This window comes from Lynx rufus, unplaced genomic scaffold (assembly GCF_022079265.1).
Source record: "Lynx rufus isolate CCGP_SWC_20201006 ecotype Redwood Valley unplaced genomic scaffold, mLynRuf1.p SCAF_9, whole genome shotgun sequence".
Classification (NCBI taxonomy): Eukaryota; Metazoa; Chordata; class Mammalia; order Carnivora; family Felidae; genus Lynx; species Lynx rufus.
In genome coordinates this window covers 15,053,573-15,076,431 of record NW_025814897.1, presented here as the reverse complement: position 1 = coordinate 15,076,431, position 22,859 = coordinate 15,053,573, and the positions used below count along the sequence as shown (strand labels likewise).

Here is a 22,859-nt window from a genome sequence, read left to right as displayed (position 1 = left end):
TTCAGGTGACGAGCGTGGGCACTCTGAGGCACTTGGGCCACTGAGATCATTTCTGAAACTCAGGACAGCCTCCCAGATGATAACTCAGCTCCCGCTCCCCCTCCTCTCTTCCCCAGGTGCCGTGGACGAGGAGGGCCGGATGCCTTTCTACGCGGAAGAGTGTGCCTCCATGCTGGCGGTCACCTTCAGTGGTGGGGACAAGATGCTCCGGAGCATCGTGAGTGCCTCCTGGGCCCGCGCTCCCCACCCCCGTCCCACGACACTTCCCTCGGGCAGCACAGCCAGGTCTCCTCGTGTCCCTGCTTCCCTGCCCTGTCCCTTACGTTCCTCCTCTTAGCAGATACAGATCTCAGAGGGCATGCCACTGTCGGAAAAATCAGAGCCGAAGACTCTAAACAGATCTGTAAATGGCCTTTATCTTTAAAAGTTTAACTTAAAAATATATATTTTGTTATAGGAACGACTAAGCATCACACTGATTAAAGAACTCATGTGCAGCGTCTTCCTTTGGTAGAATTTGGGCTTTGGCTAATTTCTCTGGGCTTAGGAAAAAACCCTTCGTTCCATTACTCTTCAGCCCTTATGTAAATACTGTGAGTTCTGGTCACATTCCTCATCAGGAGTAAAGCTAGCAGTTGTCTTGATGGGATGGGCAGGAAAAGGAGTCCGGGAAATGTCTCAGTCAGCCCAAGAAACAGTTCTTTCCTTAGAGCTAGAATTGGAGCCGTATCACACAAGAGATTAGAGCCGGGCAGTGGAGCTTCTCAGGCTATGGGAAGCTTTTAAAGAATTCAGAGTCTGATGCCTGCTTCCCGCTGGCTTAGCTCCATCCCAGCAGGTTGGGGTCAGGTCTCTGGATTGTGACCCTACAGCTCTCTGCCTGTCCCCGCTGCCCAGAATAGAGCAGTATGGGGATGGGGAAGAGCTGGGCTGGAGCCCGGGGGTATCACATTTCTCCAGCGGCCCAGGTAGGGAGGTCTCTCTGGGGCCACTGGGAATTGGGCTGCTTTGTCTTCCTGCTGGGTCAGATTCGTTTTCCAAAACTGAAATTTTGTTTTGCCAGTAAGTGACTTCTGGTCAACACATGGTTCCAAGGCCCTGTGCCAGGGGACCTCAGCTTCCCACCCCCACCCAGGGAGGAAGGTGGAGGGAATGGGTTGAAATGAAAACCTTTGCCCAGCAGGCAGGGGTCTGGGTTCAGAGGGCACTCCAGCCAGGCCAGGCTGGGAGAGGAGGAAGAGGAAGAGGGAACCCTGGTGGAACTCTGGGGAACCCGCTCCCAAGGAGGCGTCACCAGCATGGGTGCCATTCTTGCTTTGCTGCCCTGGCCGTTCCCTAACTCAGCTCCACCTCTTACCCCCACCCCCACCTTCCATCCGAACTGTGATTTGTCCAGAGGTGAAAAGAGAGTTTCCTTATCCAAGTTCCCAGCTTTTGGATGTCCTTCCTTGGAAACCCCGTGTTGCCAGTTTCTGTTCAGTGACCAGCTCAGAGGAGCGGTCTTCCTGAGGACAGAGCACGGGGCATGCACTGCCCACCCTATGGCTGGCCGGGGTGCGTCCCTGGACTTTCCTATGGCTTCCCAGGGCTCCTGCCAACCTAGGCCTGTTCACAGCCCTCCCAGCTACAACGAGACTGTCCCGGTGACGCCTTTTCCTTAACAGGGAAAAAAAATCAGTCTGCTCCCTGGCACAGACCAGCCTTCCCCATCTCATTGAGACCACAGCTTGGAGGGTTTTTTCCTTTTTCTCCCGGGAGCGCACAGTGTCTGAGTGAAAATCACATCTCTTGGCAGCTGCTGTAGCAGCTGGGAGGGAAGCAGTGAGTACAATGGAGAAAGGGTAGCTCTTGGCAGAAGTTACCTCCCTGGTGTCTGACCCAGAGAGAAGCCTGGCAGAAAAAAAACTCTCGAGTCTTAACATCAGCACCATGTGCCACATCCAAAGTGCCACATAGTGGAGCAGGTTTAGGCAAACCCGTTGTGGTTCCAGGGTTGATCGGAGCATGAAAAGAACTGGATGCCATCTCTCCCCGCCTGGCAACTCTCCTTCCCGTCCCCCACTGTCACCTCCCCCTGAGAACCACAGGTAGAGTGGCGGGGGGGGGGGGACTCGTGGGAACCATACTGAGGCACCAGGCCCAGAGCAGCAGGGCGGGCAGGCAGTGTAGACACTAAGCCCTTGCTGAGCTCACAGGGTGGGCGAGGGCACATTTCCCTCTCCCTGGGAACACATTCCCTTTGTTCGCACTGATGTCACTCCAACCCCTATCGCCGGGCTGCCAAGTTGGATTTCCTTGAATGGTGCCGTCACTGCTGTCCCAGCTCCAGCTGGGGCCCAGGAGCCTGCCCGCCTCCCCCCTCCATCCCCCCGGGCCACTTCCTCTGTCTAGGTTGGTTGAGGGGGTTGGAGGGCCAGGCTGGGGAATTCGGGACACAGTTATTAGAGGAGCAGGAATCAGGAAACCGTCCTCTGCACATAAGGCCTCTCCCACACCTCCGTCTCCTCTCTGCCCACAGCCGGACCCTCCCGAGTAGCCCTGTAAACTGCCTTCTTTTCTCAGCTCTCCAGAGCTTGTCCCGCGGGGCCTAGGGTGACGAGGGATTTTCCTTTATCCTGACCCGCTAGTGGGCCTCCCTCTGGTCAAAGACTCAGCTCTCACAAAGCCAGGGCCGACCTGAGAGCCTTCCTCCGAGGCCCCGTCCCCTACCCCTCTCTCCACAGCACCTGTGAACTCTGTGTCTAACCCAGTCCCCCCCACCCCCCAATCCACTTCCCAGGTGACCACTGACTGGGACCTTCAGAAGGGCACAGGCTGCACCGAGGGCCACACAGGGACCTCGGCCGCAGCCCCTCTGGCGGCAGGCATGATAGCCCTGATGCTACAGGTGCGGCCCTGTCTCACCTGGCGTGACGTCCAGCACATCGTTGTCTTCACAGCCACCCAGGTGAGACCCTAGCAGCCGGAGCCATGGCCCGGCCCAGCCTTCCCCAGGGTTCTGCTTCCAAGGACTTGCAGGGATCAGGAGGCTTCAGACTCTAAATGTCCCACAAGTGAGGTGCCTGGTGCTTTTCAGAGTTGCCTGTGTCTAGAACAGGCGTGGGGACCCCATCAAGATCCTAGGCCTCAACTCATCCGTACCTATTCTTGCCTGTGCTGTTTCACCTGCACAGGAGCACTCTGGCTGTGCTCCCTTATTCCAGGGCCGGTGACTCCTGGCTCCCTCTAGAAGCAAGCTATGGAGGTGGTGACATCATGGGGCTCTGACCTTTTGTCCCAGCCTTCCTTGGGGAATCCATTCCTAGTAGCCCTGGTGGGAGAGTCTGGACCGGGTCAGCCAGCAGGGCGAGCAAGGAAACCAGAATTAGGTTGTTGACATTATAGTTGACCCTTGAACAGCATGGGTCTGAATGTGGATCCACAGTAAATGTATTTTCTCCTCCTTGTGGTTTTCTTGATAACATTTTCTCTTCTCCGGCTGACTTTACTGTACGAATACAATACATAACACATATATGAAATGTGCTAACCAACTGTTTGTGTTGTTGGTAAAGCATCCAGTCAATAGCAGGCTCTTAGGACTTAAGTTTTAGGGAGTCAAAAGTTACACGTGGATTTTCGACACTGGGGGGCAGGGGGGCAGTACCCCAACCCTTGAATTGCCCAAGGGTCAGCTGCACTTTGGAAGTCCCAGAGACTAACCAGGATCTCTGTTTCTCTCAGTATGAGGATCGCCGTGCAGATTGGGTCACCAACGAGGCAGGCTTCAGCCACAGCCACCAGCATGGATTCGGCCTGCTCAATGCTTGGAGACTCGTTAATGCAGCCAAGGTGAACAGGTGTTGGCAGGGCAGGGACCCCTGCATGGAGCGACCGAGGGAGGGGGCTAAACGCCTAAAACATTGCCTGGCGCATCGTGGGTACTTAGTGTTCTTTGTTTCATCTATCCTAGACGACCCATTTTTCAAATGAAGAGGCAGGCTCAACATTGTCATTGAGGCTTCCAAACTATTGGTAGAGAGTATAGCTGGGGGCTCTCAGGGTGCTGTGGTTCTCATCTTCCACCCTGGACACAGCCATGGCCTCTGGTTCCATAGGGAGCACTCCCAGGGGTCAGCAGGAGCCTTGGGAGTGAAAGAAGGTGATGAGGAGAGGGAAAATAAGAGCGGGGCCCTAAGGATCAAGTTGATGTGTGTGTGCGTGCGTGTGTGGTCGGTCTTGTTCATTCACCACCACCCCCTTTCCTTTAATAGATCTGGACCTCGGTCCCTTACTTAGCTTCCTATGTCAGCCCTGTGTTAAAAGAGAACAAGGCTATTCCGCTGGCCCCCCGCACACTGGAGGTCCTATGGAATGGTAAGTAGTCAGCAGAAAGGGGGTTAATCTGGGGATTGAGGTTTGGGGCGGGGTAATGGGGGAAGTCAAACTCCTTATCCCTGCCCGATTCTAGCCCCTTCCTTTAGGAGCTGAGCTGCAGCCAGACCTGTGGCGTTTTCTTTGACCATTTTAGGACATGTTGCTGCTTCTGACTTGGCTGGCCCCCTGGCTGCTTAAATAAGACCTTTCTCCTGAGTTGTAGTGGAGACGAACTGCTGAGCAACCGGTCAGAATAGCTGGGGGAGGGTCGCCACTGGGACTTGGGCAGACAAGGCAGGAGTTGAAAGTTGCTCCTTTGACTTGCATGCCAGGAACTTGCCAGGCAGTTCTCTTCAGCCCAGTGGCCTTTGGATGAAGTAGATGAGTTTCTTCCTTTGATTATCCAGCTTGTCTAATACACAGATAGTTGGATGGGGTGTGTCGGGAGTGGGATGGGAGGACGCAGATGTCACCCTGGGGTGCAGCCACCCGTCCCTCACACCTGGGGTCATTGGGATTTTCTGAGGGTCTGCAAATCGGAGATGTGGTTTGTGAGGAGCACCGAGGTTGACCCCCTGCCCAGAGACGAGGGAAGCCAGATGGGGGTGCTTGTGCATCTGCGGGGAAGATTGCCCTGAGGCCCCATGTGAGCACTGGCGGGGGGGGGGGGGGGCGGTCCCTTGAAGAATTTTGACAGGCAGGGTTATTTGCTGTTTTTGTGTGAAGACTGAAGCATGCCATGCTCTGTGCGCAAATTAGAACTCCGTCCTCACTTCTTCCGGTTTGATCCTAGAAAGTGATCAGACCAGAGTAATAGCAAGAGGAAGAGTAGCTAAAGAAGGGACAGGCAGGGGCGGCCTCTTGGGGCGGAGGTTTCCCTGACAGGGGTTCCGCCGTCTCTCTCCCTAACCACGTCCAGCACTCGCCCAGCTTCCCTCTACGTGGAAGAAGATCCACGGGCCCCGTTCATTGTGTTTTCCGTAAAAGGAATGCTATCTTGGAAAGGGCATCAGCCAAGGCAGAGAAGTGCAGGAACATTCCTGGGAATGAAGGGCCCCGGGCTCTGCCCTCATGAGTCTTGGAGATAGTGTGCCTTTTGTACCTCCCCCCACGGCTCCCTCTCCCAAGCCCCCTGTCCTTTAAGTGACAAAGTAACCCATAACCGCACCTGTCCCGTAGAAGTTGACTTAGAAGAGGGTTGGGGCCTTTCCAGTCTCATCATCCTCTGCTTCCTCCTGTCTGACCGGGGGACATCGCCCCAGCCTGTGTGGCAAACCTCCCTACGTACAGAGGCGCCTGGCCACCGCTTGTCTGTCACTGGGCAACACAAAAGGAAGGACAGCTTGTCCTGGGCTGGGGACAGTGGGACTCGAATGGTGGGAAGAGGATGAAGCAAAGGGAGGCGCAGACCCAGTTTTGCTAGTGTTGAGGGCAGCAGGCAGGACTGCTGTGAACTTCTGCAGTCAGAAAAGGTGTCTTCCCCTCTGTCGTGACTCCATTTGACCCCCGAGCAGACAGGACAGAAAGTGCAAGCTTGTGGGGATGCTTGGAGGTTGAAGGGACTCTAATTAACAAAAGATCAGGGCAACTCAGTCCTAGACAGTCTAGAGACCTGCTCCCATAGCCAACCTGTAGTCTTTTCCCCCCAAGACCTGGGATAGTCGATGTCTGAGGGCTCAAAATGGACCTTTCATAAGGTGGAGGGAGCTGAACATTGCTGAGATGGGAGAAGAGGCAAAATACCACGAAGACTCTAGAACCTTCCACAATGATAGAAATGTTCTCTATCTGCACTGCTCAATTCATTGGCCACTGGCCATTTGAGGCTATTCAACACTTAAATGTGGCTTGTGTGAGGAGCTGAGTTTTAATTTTATTATATTTAAATTTAATCACAAGTGGCTAGTGGCTGTCATATTGGGCAGCACGAGAGCGAGACAGAGGTTATGGACGAAAAGGGATTGGAGGCCCTTCGTTCCTTTACATCTGACTCTGGGTCTGAAATCTCCACCAGAGGGTGGGAGGGACAGTGGGGTTTGGGAGGAGTGTCTAAAACACAAGAGACTCTGTATTTACAGAAATTTCCTGAAACCCCTTGCGCTTATCTTACCCTATTTACAGTCTGAGTATAACGGGCTCACCTCTGCCTACAGGATGAGTCCTGTTCCTTCCCTTCTCCACACCTTACCTGTCCGACCCAGTCTTTCCCTCTCCACCAACTCTTCCTTTTGCCTTCAAGTGTCCTCCGTTCACCTATTAGGAAACAAAACAAAGTCCCTGCTGTCCTTTAACCTGTAACCCTTTCAAGTGAATTAACTAAAGCCATGGCTCACTTTTATCACCTGCGCTCTCTACCACTGAAGACTCGGTTCCTTGCTCACAGCGCCCCTTTCCCGGCCAGGCCCGGGGGGCTGGTTCCGACTTCATCCTTCTCGACCGGCCTGCTGCTCTGACCCTACGAATGGGGCCCTGGCAGCAGCCTCCCTCCTGTCCAGCTTCCGGGACCTCCTCTGCTCCAGAGCCCTCTTCCAGCTTCTCCGCCCGAGGTCCTCGTGTCCTTTGTTCGCTCTGTCACTACTCCCAGACCATGAGTGCCTCTTTAGACTCATCCCACAGTTCTCTCTCCTCCCTCTGGTTTCTCGAACTGTGCAGCAGTTTTCGTGACTTTGACTACCAGCTCTCCACAAACGATTCCTGGATCGAAATCTTTTACTGTGATCCCTTACCAGGGGGAGGACAGAGATCGTCATGGCTTCCGCAAGGTTGTGAACAAAGAAAGCCCTCTGGCCACAGGGAGAGGGATGAAAAAGACCCCAACTTACCAAAGGCCAAACAACAATAATAATATGATCATCATCAACTATGACTTGAATGCTTTTTATGTGCCAAGCACTATTCTAAGTATCCACTCATTTAAGGTATTAGCTGCCTTAATTCTAGTGTCCACGCACGCACGGCCACCTATGTCTCTAACACACCAGTAAGAAAGGCAGGTAGCATGCCACCGTGTATACATCTGAATGCAGATGGGCCCTCCTGGGGCTCTTTCTGGATTCCATTCTGTTCCATGATGTTCTCGAACGTGTCATTTACTCTCTGTAAGCCCTTTCTCTGCCGTGTTAATGCTCTCCTCCAACTATGCTGCCAGTATTTCCCTTCATCTTCCTATCCCAGGTCACATGTGCTGTTGGGTATTTGCCAGCACGCTGCATTTCACATACACAAAATTTAACATTTCATTGTCACCCTCAAAAGCCAGCTTGCTTTCCAGGTTTCGTCTGTTTCTGTCAGAGCCATTGCCGTTCCCTAGGCTCCCACACGTGAAGCTGTGGCATGGTCATCCCCGCTGTACCCCTTGCTTCTGCCCCGGTCTTCCCCTGTCGATTCCACTGCAGTGTACTGTTTCGCTTATTTCTGTGACATGTCTCTTAATTGATTCACTCTTTCATTCTGCGAACGCGAGACCCACCTCATTCCAGGCACTGTATTAAGTTCTGAGGATTCAGAGTTAGAGAGGATTCCTGCCCTCTGGAGCTCACAGTCTGGTAGGGGGAAGGTGCCCCGTCTGCAGTGGAGATGACACAGGTGTCCAGGGAAGACAGGAGGGCTCTCGGAGAAGCCAGGACTGGCCTTTCAGCAGGTAGCTGGCCAGGGGAAGAGGGGAGGAGAAGGACATCCGGGCAGCAGGGGCAACAGGTGCAGAGGCAACAGAGCTTCGGGGGGCCACGAGTCATGTGTGGCTGGAGCGGGTGTCTGGGGGCAGGACCAGCTAGAACTCCATGTGCCACGGTAAGGAGTTTGGACTTGACCTTGAAATCTGTGTGAGGAGCCTTCAAGATAAGCTCTCACCAACTGATGGTAGGGAAGGGTGAAGGAGAGCAGTCTCTTTAAAAAAATTTTTTTTAATGTTTGTTTTTGAGAGAGAGAGAGAGAGAGAGAGAGCGGGGGGGGGGCAGAGATAGAGGGAGACACAGAATCTGAAACAGGCTCCAGGCTCCAACCTATCAGCACAGAACCCAGTGCGGGGCTTGAACCCATGAGTGGTGAGATCATGACCTGAGATGAGGTTGGATGCTTAACCGGCTAAGCCACCCAGGCGCCCCGCAGTCTCTTATCTTTTAGAGATACATACGCAGTCTCTCCTGATGAAATTACTTGGTGCCTAGGGATGCCATCAAAAGACTCTGGGAAGAGGAAGAAGTGAGGATCATTGGTGAAACAAGATTGGCCATATATTGATAATTATGGGAGTTAGGTGTTGAGGACATCTGTTCTATTTTTTTAGGTATGCTTGGAATTTTCCATAAAGTGTATGTGTATATATATATATATATATATATATATATATATATAGATATACACACACACACACACATATGTATATAAATGTACATATAAATGCTTATATGTACATTTATAGACTTATATAAATCAGTATTGTATATTTATTAATATATAAAAAGATTTCTAAGTTATTTAGCTTGAGCAACATCTAGATAGTGATGCCATCAAATGAGATTAAGAACCCCGGTGGGAAAACAGATCTGGGCAAGGGCTGCAGAGTATGAAGATTGAGGCTGAGAATTTGACTCTGCTGTGTTTCAGGCTTTTGGGCAACATCTAGAGGTTATATCCAGAAAGCGGTTGAAGAAATAAGTTCAAAGGTCTAGACTGATGGCAATGGTTTGGGAGTCACCAGCGTAGGAATGGAAGAAAAGGTCTGGGGAAGAATGCATCACCGGGGTTGGCGGGCAGACAAAGGATAAAAGAGGACCCGGGACATTAAAGGAGTGAACAGAGGAAATATGCCTCTGAAGAAAAATGAGAGAGGAGATGGGCTTGAGGGGTAGGAGGAAATCCAGAGGACAGCATCACGACATTTCATGGCAGTTTCAGTGAGAGGGCAAGTACACAAGGGCAGAAGGGCGTCCCTGGGTTTGCCACCCAGGCCACTGGTGACCTTGAGTATTGTTTCAGTGTAGTCACAGGGGCAAAGCTGGATTGCACTTTGTTACGTAATTAATGAGGACAGGAGAAGACTTGTGGTTAAAGATGGCAAATTGAACATGTTCTTTTATTTCTGCTTTTCTTCCCAAACCTCACCAAAATGAGAATAAAGGAGTAAAAATGGTATAAGCCTAAAGACAAAGAGAATGGGAGAGACCAGCAAATGAGAGATCTCATCACAGTTTTGGAAGCTGGAAAATGAATGGAGAAGTGAGCAGGGCTGAGAAAATTGCATAGCAAATACCTACAAGGGTGATACTAAGAAACAAGCCCCTTCGTGCCACAGAATCCCGAAAGGCTCAGGACTTAGAGGCCCCATGTGCTCCGGGAGATGCACGGAGACGCACAGACATGAGGTATGAGGCAAAAAATAGGGATCAATGAAAAGGTAGACTCCTGGGCACCTTCTCCCGTTCTTGGCAGCCGGGTGATTCCCCTTCCTTATCCTGGCAGGAGTTGGGAGGTTTATTCTCCAGAGACAGAGACTGTACTGGGAGAGATCCCAAGGCCCTGGAGCCAGGTGATTGGAAGGCTTCTCTCTGGAACAATGGAAGGACCCCTCGTCAAAAGATTCGGAGATACTCATATGGAGGGCTCCTCCACGAACTGGTCAGGTCCCAGGCCATCTAATTTTAGGGAAGCCTGCCGTACAAAGCTCCACTCATGCTTAGAGCTTCCAACTGGCTTTTGAAGCTAATAAGGATCACTGGCCATTTGAAAAAGGAAACCTCCAAATCCTGAGGACAGTTATTTTCAAGGCCAAAAGTCAGCCTAATTATCATGCGGGAGGGTGGGATACGGATACTTTCAGGCATGCAAGTCTTATTCATGCTTTCGTGTGTCGGAAGCTGCTGGACGATGCAGTGCTTCCACAAGGAAGGAAACACCAAGAGAGAAAAGGGTGGGGAAGAGAGAAAGGGAGTACAGACAGACAGGAAGCAGAAACCCCAAGGGAGAAGGAAAGGAAGGTCCCAACCCAACGGCAGTGCAGCAGATAGGAGCGGGAGACAAGAAGGCAGAGGGTGAGTCTCCCAGGGACAGTGGCACTGAGGGAGCTTCAAATCTATTCATTTGAAGAAATAGTATTCAGAGAGCTCGTGTGGTTCTTCTGTGCAGCTGGGGAAGAGTCAGTGATGGGGACATGAATTTAAGTAAAGCAAAAGGAGGGCAATTATTAACTCCAGAGGGGAAGTCAGCAAGTTGTTCAGAAAATGAAATATGATCATTATGTACCACTTGGCTAAATTCCATTTAGAGAAGATGGAGGGGAGGGCAAGGTAGGGAGAAGATGTGGGCGTGGTATTAAATCTTTATCTGCTGTAATCAAAAGTTGATAAATAATGCCAAAAATTGATAAACCATGAAATAGTCATACATAGTTATTATTTGGAAACATGAAGGTAGATCCCAGAAGAAAACAATCAAAAGCAAGAAAAAGTGTTTGCTCCTGGGGAGTGGCTCACGAAGGTGGTGAGGGATGGGGTGGGAAATTGTTCTTTTACGTGCTGAGCCCTTCTGGGCCAATTTGCTTTTAAAACCACTTATGCTATCTTGACAGGAAAAAATGTTAAGAATGAATGAGGGGGTAAGAAGTAGAGAGAGCGAATGTAGACATCCTTTCCAAGAAGTTCAACAGTAAAGAAAAATAATATCCGCTACTTACGTGGTCCTAATACTTGGTGCTTGTTCTAAGTACTGTATGTATATGAACTAATATAATCCTCCTAGCAACCGTAGTACCTGAAGCAGGTACTGTTACTATCCACCTTTTACACATAAGGAAACAAATTTGATTCTCACAACTAGGACAGGGCTGAGCTGGGATTTGCACCCAGGCTGGATGGCTCCAGAGCCCCTGTTCTTTTTTTCTTTAATTTTTTTTCAATGTTTATTTATTTTTGAGAGACAGAGGGAGACACAGAATCCAAAGCAGGCTCCAGGCTTTGAGCTGTCAGCACAGAGCCCGATGCGGGGCTCGAACCCACAGACCGTGAGATCATGACCTAGGCGGAAGTCGGACACCCAACCGACTGGGCCACCCGGATGCCCCAACAGAGCCCCTGTTCTTAACACTGGTGGGTAGAAGGAAGCGAAGAGTTGAGAAAGGGTTTATTTGTTTTTGTTTTTCATCTGCAGTAGGAAAGACACAAGCAAGAAGATGGATAAGGGGGCTGGTCCCTCGTTGAACCCTTGCCAGCCAGTAGCTGTGAAGGGAAAAGAAAGCAGAGGGGTTTGAGAGCGTAAACAAGAGAGTGTTGGGGAGCTGAGCTGTGGGATCTGAGCCGTTAGGAAAGGGCAGCTGGATGGATCACAAGGAAATGAAGGAAGGGGTCAGGAAAGGAGTGAGGGAAGTGGAGGGACAGGATGGCTTCGTTTCCAGAAGAGGGAGGACATTGGCTTTGAAGACTTGCCAGATGGACTTGAAGACCACGTGCACGTGCACACGCGTGCCCAAAGGGAGCTCGAGATGGGTATTCACCCACGTGCTACTAACGCTTGCCGGGGCCTCTTTCTTTTCAGTTTTGTTCAACTACATTTCTGATACGTCTTTGATTAATCTGATGAAACCCGCCATGAGAGTTTCAGGAGCCAGGCCATCCCAGATAATGAGCAGGCCCAGGGTGTGGTCATGGAAGTGGGATGGGAAAGGATGTTTGGAGCTAAGGAGAGAAAGCAGGTGAAGTCACGACGGGGCGGGGCGGGGGGTGGGGGCAGTCCTGGGAGCCCTGGTGAATGAGGGTCCAGCGCTTCCCAGAACGCAGTGGGAGGGGGCCGCGCAGGCGGCCAGTGGGCACAGGTCCCGGAAGGACAGGAAGCGGTGCCACAGACTCCAGCCTTTCCTTTCCTCCTCGTCCTTCAATCCTCGCTGTCCACACTCTCAGTGTGAAGTGCAAGTGCTGGGCTCTGCCTTGCCTGTTGGAATGAATAAGTGAAGGAAGAAGTGCTTTAGAGAGATTTTTTTTTCTCGTTGCCACCTGATTTTTTAACATTCCCCAACTGAATCTTCTACTTCAGTCATTTGTGATTCTCTTAAACTTTGTTTCGAAATAACTGTAGATTCACTGCGTCGCGAAGACATATTCAGGGGGATTTCACGCACCTTCTTCCCCGTGTTAATATCTGAAATAATTACAGTATAGTATCAAAACCAAGACAATGGCATTGCTACAGTCTCTAAAGCATATTCAGATTTCGCCAGTCAGATGTGCACTCGTGTGTGTGCGTGTGTGTGTGTGTGTGTGTGTGTGTGTGTGTCTCAGGGTAGGGAGGAGGCTCTGTGCGTTTGTACCACATATGTGGCCTTGTGTGTCCACCACCACAATCAAGATCCAGAACCCGCCATCCTCACAGGACTTTCTCATCACCCCTTTGTGGTTGTCCCCTCAGCCCCATTGTGAGCGCCCAGCAGCCACTAATCTGGCGTCTGTCTCCACACTTATCGTGATTCATGAATATCACACAAAGCAAATCGTGCACCATGCATTCTTTTAATAGTGGCTTTTTTTCATTCAGCATAATTTCCTCGAAGTGTACTTACTTCAGTAGTTGTTTTTAGAGATTTGTATCACCTTCGGTAAGAGACCTGCTCACCTCCACCTCTACCTCTGTGCCATTTCCCCTCCTGGATGGCACGGCTACCTACCAAAACCCTCTAGCAGTCTGTATTCATCTCCTTCTTCGGAGGGTCTCCCTGCCGTGCACCTGAACCCACCTGACTCCTCTCTGTTCTAGCATCAGTTATGTATTCCTCACACCGTATCATTCTCCACTTTCAGGTAGAAGGTAGAGGTCACGTCCAACTTCCCTTTCTATCCCCAGCGTCGAGTACGGTGCCTGAAACATAGGAGGGACTCACGAAGTTACTTTTTGGCTGAATGAATGACATTGCTCTGTTTGATTCTTACCCTGTGTCTTGAGTATGTTTTCACCCCAGTGAGAGTCTAAACTAGATTGTAAATCCCTTGATAGCAGCCTCCGCGTTCCGTTTACTCGTGTATGCTACAGGTCCTAGTTAGGACTGCCTTAGGTGTTTGTACGTGGCCTCGATGAGTATGTGCCTTTGTGTGTGCGGGGATGGACGGAGGGCGTAAGTGCTTATGGGGCTGGTTTCCCAGCTGCCCAGCCTGACTTCCCACAGTCAGCAGGATGGACCTGGAGATGTCGGGGCTGAGGACCCTAGAGCACGTGGCCGTGACCGTCTCCATCAGTCATCCACGACGCGGCAGCTTGGAACTCAAACTGTTTTGCCCCAGTGGCATGATGTCCCTCATCGGCGCCCCCCGCAGCATGGACTCGTACGTACACCTGTCTGTCCCTTCTGAGCTCTTTTTGCAACAAGGGTCTTTGCGAGGAAGAGATACGGGAAAAGTGGACTCTGGCACCGGCCTGAGCTATCATGGCACCGGCTGACTGTGGCAGCTGGAAGCCATTTCTGACCTGCTTTGTACAAGTCACTTACAATGTGCTAAGCGCCGCACTTGACAGATATTTTCTCTAATCCTTTGTAAGCTGCCTTTACAAATGCGGAAACAAGTCACAGAGCTAGGAAGTGCCTGAGGAAGTAACGGGAAGCCTAGATCTATGGAGCTCCCGCAGCCTGTGGTCTTGCCACCTTTACTTTTCCCATGAGGACACATTGATGCGAGTCCTCTGTCCCATTCCCAGAGGACAGAGGCAACACTGGAGGACCCCTCAGGGCACGCTCCCTAGTGACTGTAGCTCAGGCAACAACTGCTACATTTTCATGGCTGCTTCAGGGAGGAAATCACGTCTGTGGGCCGAGGGTCAGATCCCTGCCCCGCGCCTACCAGGTTTTCCACTCTGTTTTTCCCCCAGAGATCCCAATGGCTTCAATGACTGGACCTTCTCCACTGTGCGATGCTGGGGGGAGAGAGCGAAGGGGACTTACAGACTTGTTATCAGGGATGTGGGTAAGCCTGCCTGCCCTTCCATCTGGTCCCGCTGGAGCTCAGAGTCCCCGCAGAAACCGTCCCACGGGGAATACGTAGGGTCGCCATTGGACCAACAGGGTAGATGCCAAGAAGTACGCCCCATCTAGAATATGGGCACCGAAATCTAAACTTGTTCGTTGGTACTCCCTCTCATATTCCTTGGAGAAGTGACTGATCCATTTTTCCTCAGGATAGCAACAAAAATTCCTTGTTGAAACCACATTTCAAGTCCTTTCACATATAACCGTCCTTCGGCCAGCCCTGGTAGGCAGGTAAGGGCAGGACTAATTTTCACCGTTTTTTGGTTTTGTTTTTTGTTGTTTTGGTTTTTTGTTTTTTTCTTTTTCCTTTTTCTTTTTTTTTTTTTTCTTTTTTTTTTTTAAAACCGAGGTACACCCAGAGGTCTGATGTGGCCGGTGCAAGGTCATACAGTATTCCAGCGAGGAGACTGGAAACTGAGCCCAGCTCTCCCGGCTTCCAGTCAAGCTAGGTATTCCCTAGACCAGTGGTTTTCAAACTTTCCTTTAATTTAGTAGAAGGACATTTTATTTCCTCCCCCAAGCAAAATCCCAGCTGAAACCTGAAAATATGAAAGAGCTAAAGGCCGAGCCTCCTTGCTTCGGAGTCCCACCTCCCAGCCTCCCCGTGTCCATCCCTGAGGGCACCCGTGAGGCGCGTCTGCAGAAGCCCCCCAGCCAGTGGGACACGCACAGCCTCAGCTGACCGTGGGGTCAAGCCCCCAGGTTGGGGGGGCGGGCAGGGCCTCTGCTGCTCACACGGCCAGCACAGGGGCAGGGCTCACGGTGCTTCTCTTGCCCCTCTAGGAGACGAGACGCCCCAGGCCGGCACCCTCCAACAGTGGCAGCTGACCCTGTATGGCTCTGTGTGGAGTCCAGTAGACATCAGGGACAGACAGCGGTAGGTGCCAGACTCATGTGCCAGAGGGACGGCAACTCCGGGGGCTGGGAGAGGCCGCTGAGGGCCCCCTCCTCCCTGGGAACCCACACTACACCACCCCCCCCCCTTGCTGCCCTGGGACTTCCCTCTCCTCGGCGGTAAGGTGGGAGGACGGGTGAGGGCAGGAGGCAGAGGAACCAAGTTCCAGAGCGGGTTCTCATCCCTTGTCTTCTCCAAAGACTGTTAGAAAGTGCCATGAGTGGAAAATACCTGCATGATGGCTTCACTCTGCCCTGTCCTCCTGGGCTGAAAATCCCCGAGGAAGATGGTTACACCATCACCCCTAACACCCTCAAGGTACGAGGGCCGAGCCTCCAGCCCCAGGTGGGCAGGAGGGGGCTGGGGCGGGGGGGATCGGTCCTTGCTGGGGTGCTCCAAGTGACCTGAGAAGTGAGGGGTGGGGAAGACCTGGGTCCCCACTCTACTAGCCAGCTCGAAGAGGGCACTGCTCAGTGGGGTCAAGTGCTTTGAGTTGGGGCAGCGGTCCCTGGGAGGTGAGAGACTTTCTGAGCTCGTCGTTCTGGGCTGAGGAAAGCCACAGGGCTTTGGGAAACCATCCCTAACTCAGGTGCTTGACCTTTCCCAGACTCTGGTGCTGGTAGGCAGTTTTACCATCTTCTGGACCGTTTACTACATGCTGGAAATATACCTGAGCCAGAGGAATGTGGCCTCCCACCGCGTTTGTAGGAGCGGACCCTGCCACTGGCCCCAACGAAGCCAAAAAGCCAGGGAGGAGGGGACAGAACTGGAATCGGTGCCACTCTGCAACAGCAAAGATCCAGATGGAGTGGAGACAGAAAGTGAGCGCCCTGCCACCACCTCTGGTCCCCTTGTCCCGGACCTGTTGGATCAAGGGGACTGGGGCCTGTCCCAGGACAGGAGGGCCCTGGACCACCCTCATCATCAGCTACCCCCAGACCTGTTGCAGGGGAAAGAGGAGCAGATTTGCTGACCCAGGGCCCAGCAGACTCAACATGGGCCAGGCTCTTCCTTCCCCGAGCCAGGGAAGCTGGGAAAGCTGCTCCGAAGTCCCAGGAACTCTGGGGAGAAGGCGGCCCTGACGCTAACATGGGGAATCGACAGGCCTCAAGAGCTCCCTGTGACTACATTCAGGGAGGGCGAGGGACTTCTCAAGGTGCAGTGACAGAGGAATGGTGCCAGAGAACAGTGTGGCCATAGCCTCAAGATCTTCCTCCTCCTGAAAGCTTTTGGTGAGAAGGTCTGGGACAAAGGCTCGGCCCCTCCCGTTTGTCAGGCCTGCTTCCTCATTTCTCCTGGGCAGGCCGGTGATGTGGGTCACAGGGACCCTCACCCATGTGGTGGGGCGGTGCCCACCAGGCCAGAAGAGCCTCTCAGTGGAAACATCACTGGGGTCACTTCGGAAGAGGGCTCAGGGTGAAGGCTGGGAAGAGCCCCTGCATATATGCCTGTCCTTTTGATGACCCAGGACCTAGAAACCACAGTCCCCTCCTCTCCCTCCCTCACCTTCCTGCCTACGCCTGGAACTTAGGACATACAGGTATGGCAGTCGGCCCTCAGCCCAGCCACACTCGCCCTGAAAGCAGCTGCCTCCATTAGCCCTGATCAGAAGCCAACCTTGAACATACCCCTGACTCCTTCACCACCGCCCCCCACCCTCCGTCCTGAGGGATCGGTACGATGCTCCTGGCACGGCTCCCCAGGGCCCGCGCTGCCTCACTACGGTAGTCTGCAGCAGGACTATGACGGGGCTCGGCCACTGCCACTCCAGCCCTGCGACCGCCCTGTCTTCCTCTGCAAAGTGCTCAGGGAAATGGCCTTACCCGCTGGAGGCCCGCCGTCTGCCTGACAGGCTGTGAGTCCTCCCACCATTACTGGCCTCCTCCCCTCTTCTGAGCTAGTTTGGTTGATCTAAATTTTTTTTAACGCTTAAGATTTGGGTTTGTCTTTTCACAGCAACATTTGGTTGAATGTTTTTCTGCACAGCTTTTCCAAAATAAAAACCTTCCACGCAACTCTGCCCTCCCCAGCTCCTTTCATCTGCCTCCCAGAGCTAATGCAAGTTGCCAGGTTGCTCTCCTTGGCCTTCGGTCCCCAGTCCCCGAGATCCACTCTCCTCCTCCGCGTGGCCCTCTGAAGGAAACTGGCCCCCCTTGAGGTCCTAGAATTTGAGAGGTCCTTCGGAGCTGGCCTTCAGGAACCCACATAAATGTTGCCTGCCTCTTCCCTGCTCATGTTTCCTAGAATCAGAAGTGACCAGGGCAAATCAAACTCTGCCAGCCAGGCCTGCGAAAAGATTCATGTATATATTTGTTTCCTTTCTGAATTTCAACCCCCAAAATATTCCAGAAAAAAAATAAATGGAGGGAGGTTGGGCAGGATTACCTTCAATAGGCGTCTGTTGCCAAGGAGGCTAGTGGACTTGCCCCCCGCCCAGGCTACCCCCAGCCCACGTCCCCCCTGCCCGGCCCAGGATGGGGTGAGACGGTGGGAGACGGCGGGGGAGCTGGGAGGAGGGTCAGGGGAGTGGTGCTTGGGGGTAAGAAATTGGGCTGAGGCTGAGGGGTGGGGGAGAGCTGCCCAAGTGCGGTCACCTTTGCTCAGTGACGGAGCCTCGAAGCTTGGCCGGGGCTGAGGAACTACACGGGTGCGGGTGAGGCGGGCTAGGCAGGATGGCTGCAGCCGACGAGCCGGGGAAGGACAGGGCTGGGGGCTGGCCCTCTCCCTCTAACTGATGATCTGCCGAGGTCGTCCGTAGCCTGTCATGCCGGCCTGGGAGGCCCCCCTGTTGCTGCCCATCTGTAGGCCAATGACATGTTTTCCCTCCTGCAGTTGGCTCTCTGTGAACTCCCTCTTATGCTCCTGGGCTTTCCTGGAAGAGGGGAAACCGGGATAAAGACTCATCAGGACTGCACATTTCATCCCCCCTCCCCCCCTCCCGTGCTCTGTTTCCTCTGTCACTTCCTAGACCGGTCCCATGCCCCACCACCCCCCCCATCTCACTTCTTTGTTTCCTTAACCTGGCTCACCCCGTGGACCAGGGAGAATGGCAAGTACCAGGGACCCATTTCCTACCCAGCCTAGACCTTCACTTTGGACCTTCCAGCTATCTGCTTCCCCTCCCCACTGGACCTGACAGTCAGCCCAGGCCACCTCCCATCTCCCTGCAAAGACACAGGTTCGGAGCACAAGGAACCCCGGGTGGCCGCGTACTTCATAAACCAGTTGGGATCTCCACGGTAGTACCCGTCGTTCTTGGTCACTGCCAAGCTGCCCAGAGCCATCAGGGTTCTCTGCACCGCTGCCAGGTCTTTGCCTGTGAGAAGAAAGGAGGGATGGGGGTGAACTTCAGGGCCATGTACACGGGACTCCAGGGCAGGGCCTGCCCCACCTCTCAGAAAAATGGCCAACCCAGGGGCAAAGGTTGTGCCAGGATCAAAGGAGGCTCCAGGAGATCCTACGATGCCCTCGAGAGCCTGGCTGGTACCCTTCCGGCACATCCTGTTCCTACTATGCAGACCTGTTGTGTGGCACGTTTTGATCATCCTTCGTCCCCTCTGCCTCAGCTTCCTGTCCTGCACCCACCTTCTCCACCCCTTTTCTCTCTGTACCTTCGAAGAGGTCAACAGTCTGAAACATGTCAGTCTTGGTGACCCCATAGTCCTCAGCCGCCTTCAGGAACTGAGCCACCTGCTCCATTTGCTTGAAGACCATGGATGGAGGGTTCTCGGGCACCTTCACTGGCTTGGAGCCGTCAGGATACAGGCTGTTCACCAGCTTGCTCAGAATCTGCCAGGCACAGAACGCAGCTCGGCACTCAGCTCGGGGCGCCTGCCTCACAACTCCAGCAGAGCCCCAGCCCCCCTTCCCAGGGGGCCACTCACCACGCCGTTCTTCAGCCAGACCTGGAAGCCCAGGCGCCCACGGTCCGGGCGCCCCACGTCTGCGCCACACTGCACTATGATCCACTCCACCAGCCGCTCCTCCAGCTCCTCGTCATACTTCTTCTCAATTTTGGATTGCACTTCGCGGCTCATGCCATAGGAAGGACCCTTGTTGGCCATGTTGAGGGAGAGCTAAAGCAGCACAGGCCAGAGAAGGGAGGAGGTCAGAGGATCGGAGAACAACTCTGTTTCACTTGTGCTAGGCGGGCCTTCCGGCTTCTAGGAGGACGGGGGGGGGGGTGTGGGGGATGCCATCCATCCTAGATGTTTACCTCCCCGTTCCCTCATTTTGTTTTCACGGCACTGCCCGTCTGGGCCAGGCTCATCCCCTCAGTCCGGGGAGCCTCTGAAGTTGGAGGCCAGAGAAACGGGAGACCAGATCTTTGGAAGTCTAGAGCAAGGGTCAGTAAACTTCTTTTTGTAAGCAACCAGACAGTAAGTATTTTAGGCTTTGCAGGATATGAGGTTTCTGCCATTGTAGCAGGAAAGCAGCCTGAGACGATACATGAACAAGTAAGCAGGCTTTGATCCAATAAAACTTTATTTACACAAACAGCAGGCTGCATTTAGCCTATGAGCTGTAGTTTGACAATGGCTGGTCTAGAGCTTTCTCTCTTTGCCAAGATTGACCGGAGGCACTGGAGACACCTTCCAGAAGAGGCCACACGACCCTTCCAAAATAAAGCAGCGGGTTTCTTTGTCCAGCTAGGCGTGAGGTGGTCCTGCCCTACTTCTCCCTCCGCTTTATCCCCCCAGCCCCGAAGCTGGAGCTCCAAAACTCCAGCTCTTTGCCAGGTCAGCTCAGCCTCTGGCCCACAGCTGCTGAAGAGGCTCAAACTCATCCACCCCTGGAAAGGTCTAGGAAGCCAGCAAAACCCAAGAGGTTTTGGTCAAAAAGCTGTACTTCCTCAGGTGAGCCGAGAGAGAGAGAGAGAGAGAGAGAGAGAGAGAGAACACTTATAGACCCATAGACTTTCCCTCGTGCCCTCAGGCTCCCACCACTGTAGTAGCTGAGTAACCCAGGAGCCAGAGCCCTCCAAGGGTATCCCAGAGCCAAGAATCTGCCAGCGAGAGCTTGGGGGAGCCCCTCTCCATGCACAGCAGCAGCAGCTGTTGCCCTGAAGGTCTGGGGCCGGCACTGCTCTGGAGAGCCCCGAGATGTAGGGGGAAGGCTGTAGCAGCAGGGCGGGCGAGGTAGGCCTCTGGGCAGATGTGGCTGGTCAAGAGGAACCTGACCTGGCCCCAGCTATCACCCAGAGCTCATCGGGAGAGCCCTCCGAGAGAGGTGCCAGATGAAGCCAGACCCATCACCTGGCCTCAGAGAGGTCAGAGGTTGGGAGGGAGAGAATGGTCTGAGGAGGGGGGTAGTCGTTGTGCTCCCCCGACTCCCTTTCTTGCCAATATCAGACCGTCTCTCCTGTACCACCGTGGGGAGCTTGTCACGGTCTCGGGTCAGCTGCCCAACCCTTCCTTCGCCCATAGCTGACAACTTTCCTGCATTCAAGCTCCCCATCTGTGCACCGAGGATGATGTCATCTCCCTCAGAGAGCTGTGCCTTCTCCCAGGCACTGTCTGTGACTCCCTCCCAGAGTCGCCTCCTGGTGGTGACCTGGGAGAGCCAGCCCCTGACCCAGGGACAAAAACTGTTTCTTCCCACTCTGGCCTCCACTCCTTTTCCATATCATCCCCTGAGAGGACAACAAAGTTTGAGAGAAAGAACACGGGAGATGAACTCATTTGATTCCAGCCACTGGGCAACTCACTTCTCTCCGGTTTGAAAAGCCCGAGGGCTGGGCCACCTCTGGGCACCGGCACCCTCACCTGGCCAGTGATGCCAGAGAATCCAAAAGCAGAGTCTCTGTTTCCCTATAGACAGCCCAACGCCTCCCTTCCCCACCCCTGCTTCCCAACCGCCCAAGGGCGAAGACGAGGGGTCCAAACCCACGAGTCAGCTGGGACCAAGTGCCCTCAGCCCATCCTTCATCCTGGGCCCCGCTCAGCCTTCACCCCACCAGCCCAGGCGGGCAGCGCACACCCCACCTTCCCCGCCCTGCCCTCCTCGTCCTCCCCACCCACCTACCCTCCCAGACCCTGTGCCAGCAGGTGAGGAGCAGGACGGAAGCGGAGTGCCGTCACCCCCAGCTTGCAGTCTAAGAGATTCGGAGCAGATAGTTAAGGTATCGAGGCTCACAGTGAGAAGTACACAAAGCTGCAGCCCCTAGATCTAGAGACAATATTTGATTTTTATCAGAACAGGGAAGGGGATGAAATGCACCCCACCCATCCCAACCCCACCCTCTGCCTCCACATGAGGAGTCCGGAAGTGGAGAATTCCAAGAAATCTCATTAAGTCCTCTGACCAAGACCTCCCCAGTCCCACCTTGGAGCTGTAGGAAGAGGAGAGGGAAACAGTTGCCAGGCAGCCCACCCAGAGGCCTTTCTAGACAAAGCCTCCTGGAGCAGGCCAGGCCGGCCGGTTGGACTCTGCTTTGACCCTCTGGCCCTGTGGCTCCTGTCAGCTTCCCCTCCCCTGAGAGAAAGAACAAGGGCCAGCTGCAAAGGGGTGGCGTGCACCTGTTACCGGCACGAACCAGGGGTCTCTCCAGGACCGCCGGGCCCCTGGCTCTTCAAAATAGAACACAGCCAACAAGAGCAGGCACACGTGGATCTCTGAGAAGGCAAGAGGGACGGCTCCTCTAAATTCTGGAAGCAGAGAAGAGCAGCCCTATTCACTGCTGCCCTTTGGAGAGCAGCCATTGAGGGAAACAGCTAGACCCTTCGGGAAAGGCCCAGGGTCCCAGGCCCGCCCAGCCCTGTGTGAGCCATCCAGGACAACACTGCAAAGCCCCTGGGGGTGCCCAGCCCTCACCCCTCTGCCTGCCGTGCGGTCATCTCCCATTTCAGAGGATGGAAGGAGCCATGTGTCTAGAAAACGCAGCTCTCGCAGGTCCCTGCACCGGGCCACCCTGGCTGTTCCAGGGTACAGGAGTCTGGTGGTCCTTTCCACTGCCTCAGTGGCTCCCAGGGCTTCTGTGCTGCTCAGACCCGAGTGCCCGCCAGCAGGACACTGCTCTCCAGCACTGCTGTGCTCGCACACCTCCTCACCTCCTTGGATGTCCTCTTACATGGACGACAGACAGAGCCTTGGGTCTAACCCAATACCTTGAGCCCATCACACACTCTGTCGGTACGACCATGGCCAAAAACGTGGGGAGCCTCCCTGTCACCTCAGACCTCAGGTCTCCACCATCAGTCCCTCTGACCGGCCAAGCCATCTTGAGATCAGCCTGGGGCTGCCTGGTCCAAGGACTCCAAGTACGGGATTCCAGCAATCTCACCCACCCACCCCCACCCCACCCCCCCACCCTCATCGAGCTAAGGCCACCTCCCCATCTGGAGATGAGGAATGCACGAGGAGAGGACGTGCTTCCCCCCCATGGGGTTGCAGGCCAGGGCCCGTGAGAGCCCCTCTGCAATACCCCCGTGGTCCCGTCAAGCCCTAGTCCACCTCCCCTCCAACCCGGGGATGCGTGCACTTACAGGAGTTCCTCGAGACTCGCAGGCGGGAATGAGCTCTCCGTGTCTGAACTTGGACAGACAGGATGGGGCGCCGGCTGGGTGGGGGGTTTAAAGGGCCGCTGCCGCGGTGATGTCAGCCTCCCCC

General features: G+C 53.9%; 2 protein-coding genes across 4 annotated transcripts in view; one reads left to right on the top strand and one right to left on the bottom strand.

Moving 5' to 3' along the window:
- Window positions 1–17,266, top strand: part of PCSK7 (proprotein convertase subtilisin/kexin type 7) — a 25,290-nt gene extending 8,024 nt beyond the window's left edge. For 2 of the 3 annotated variants that reach the window (XM_047071657.1, XM_047071658.1), the window contains exons 9-17: window positions 117–217; window positions 2,780–2,947; window positions 3,724–3,831; window positions 4,254–4,356; window positions 13,502–13,658; window positions 14,200–14,294; window positions 15,140–15,233; window positions 15,452–15,596; window positions 15,859–17,266. In XM_047071657.1, the coding sequence (XP_046927613.1) occupies window positions 117–217; window positions 2,780–2,947; window positions 3,724–3,831; window positions 4,254–4,356; window positions 13,502–13,658; window positions 14,200–14,294; window positions 15,140–15,233; window positions 15,452–15,596; window positions 15,859–16,224 (1,337 nt within the window). In that variant the 3' untranslated portion in view covers window positions 16,225–17,266. The remainder of the gene's footprint in view (window positions 1–116; window positions 218–2,779; window positions 2,948–3,723; window positions 3,832–4,253; window positions 4,357–13,501; window positions 13,659–14,199; window positions 14,295–15,139; window positions 15,234–15,451; window positions 15,597–15,858) is intronic. The other variant, XM_047071659.1, reaches the window with a different exon arrangement.
- Window positions 16,817–22,859, bottom strand: TAGLN (transgelin). The gene is made up of 5 exons (XM_047071661.1): window positions 22,736–22,859; window positions 19,136–19,327; window positions 18,863–19,040; window positions 18,465–18,567; window positions 16,817–18,123 (listed from the first exon to the last, which is right to left on the bottom strand). Exons 2-5 carry the CDS (start codon window positions 19,313–19,315, stop codon window positions 17,979–17,981), a joined length of 606 nt encoding a protein of 201 aa, XP_046927617.1. The 5' UTR covers window positions 19,316–19,327; window positions 22,736–22,859; the 3' UTR covers window positions 16,817–17,978.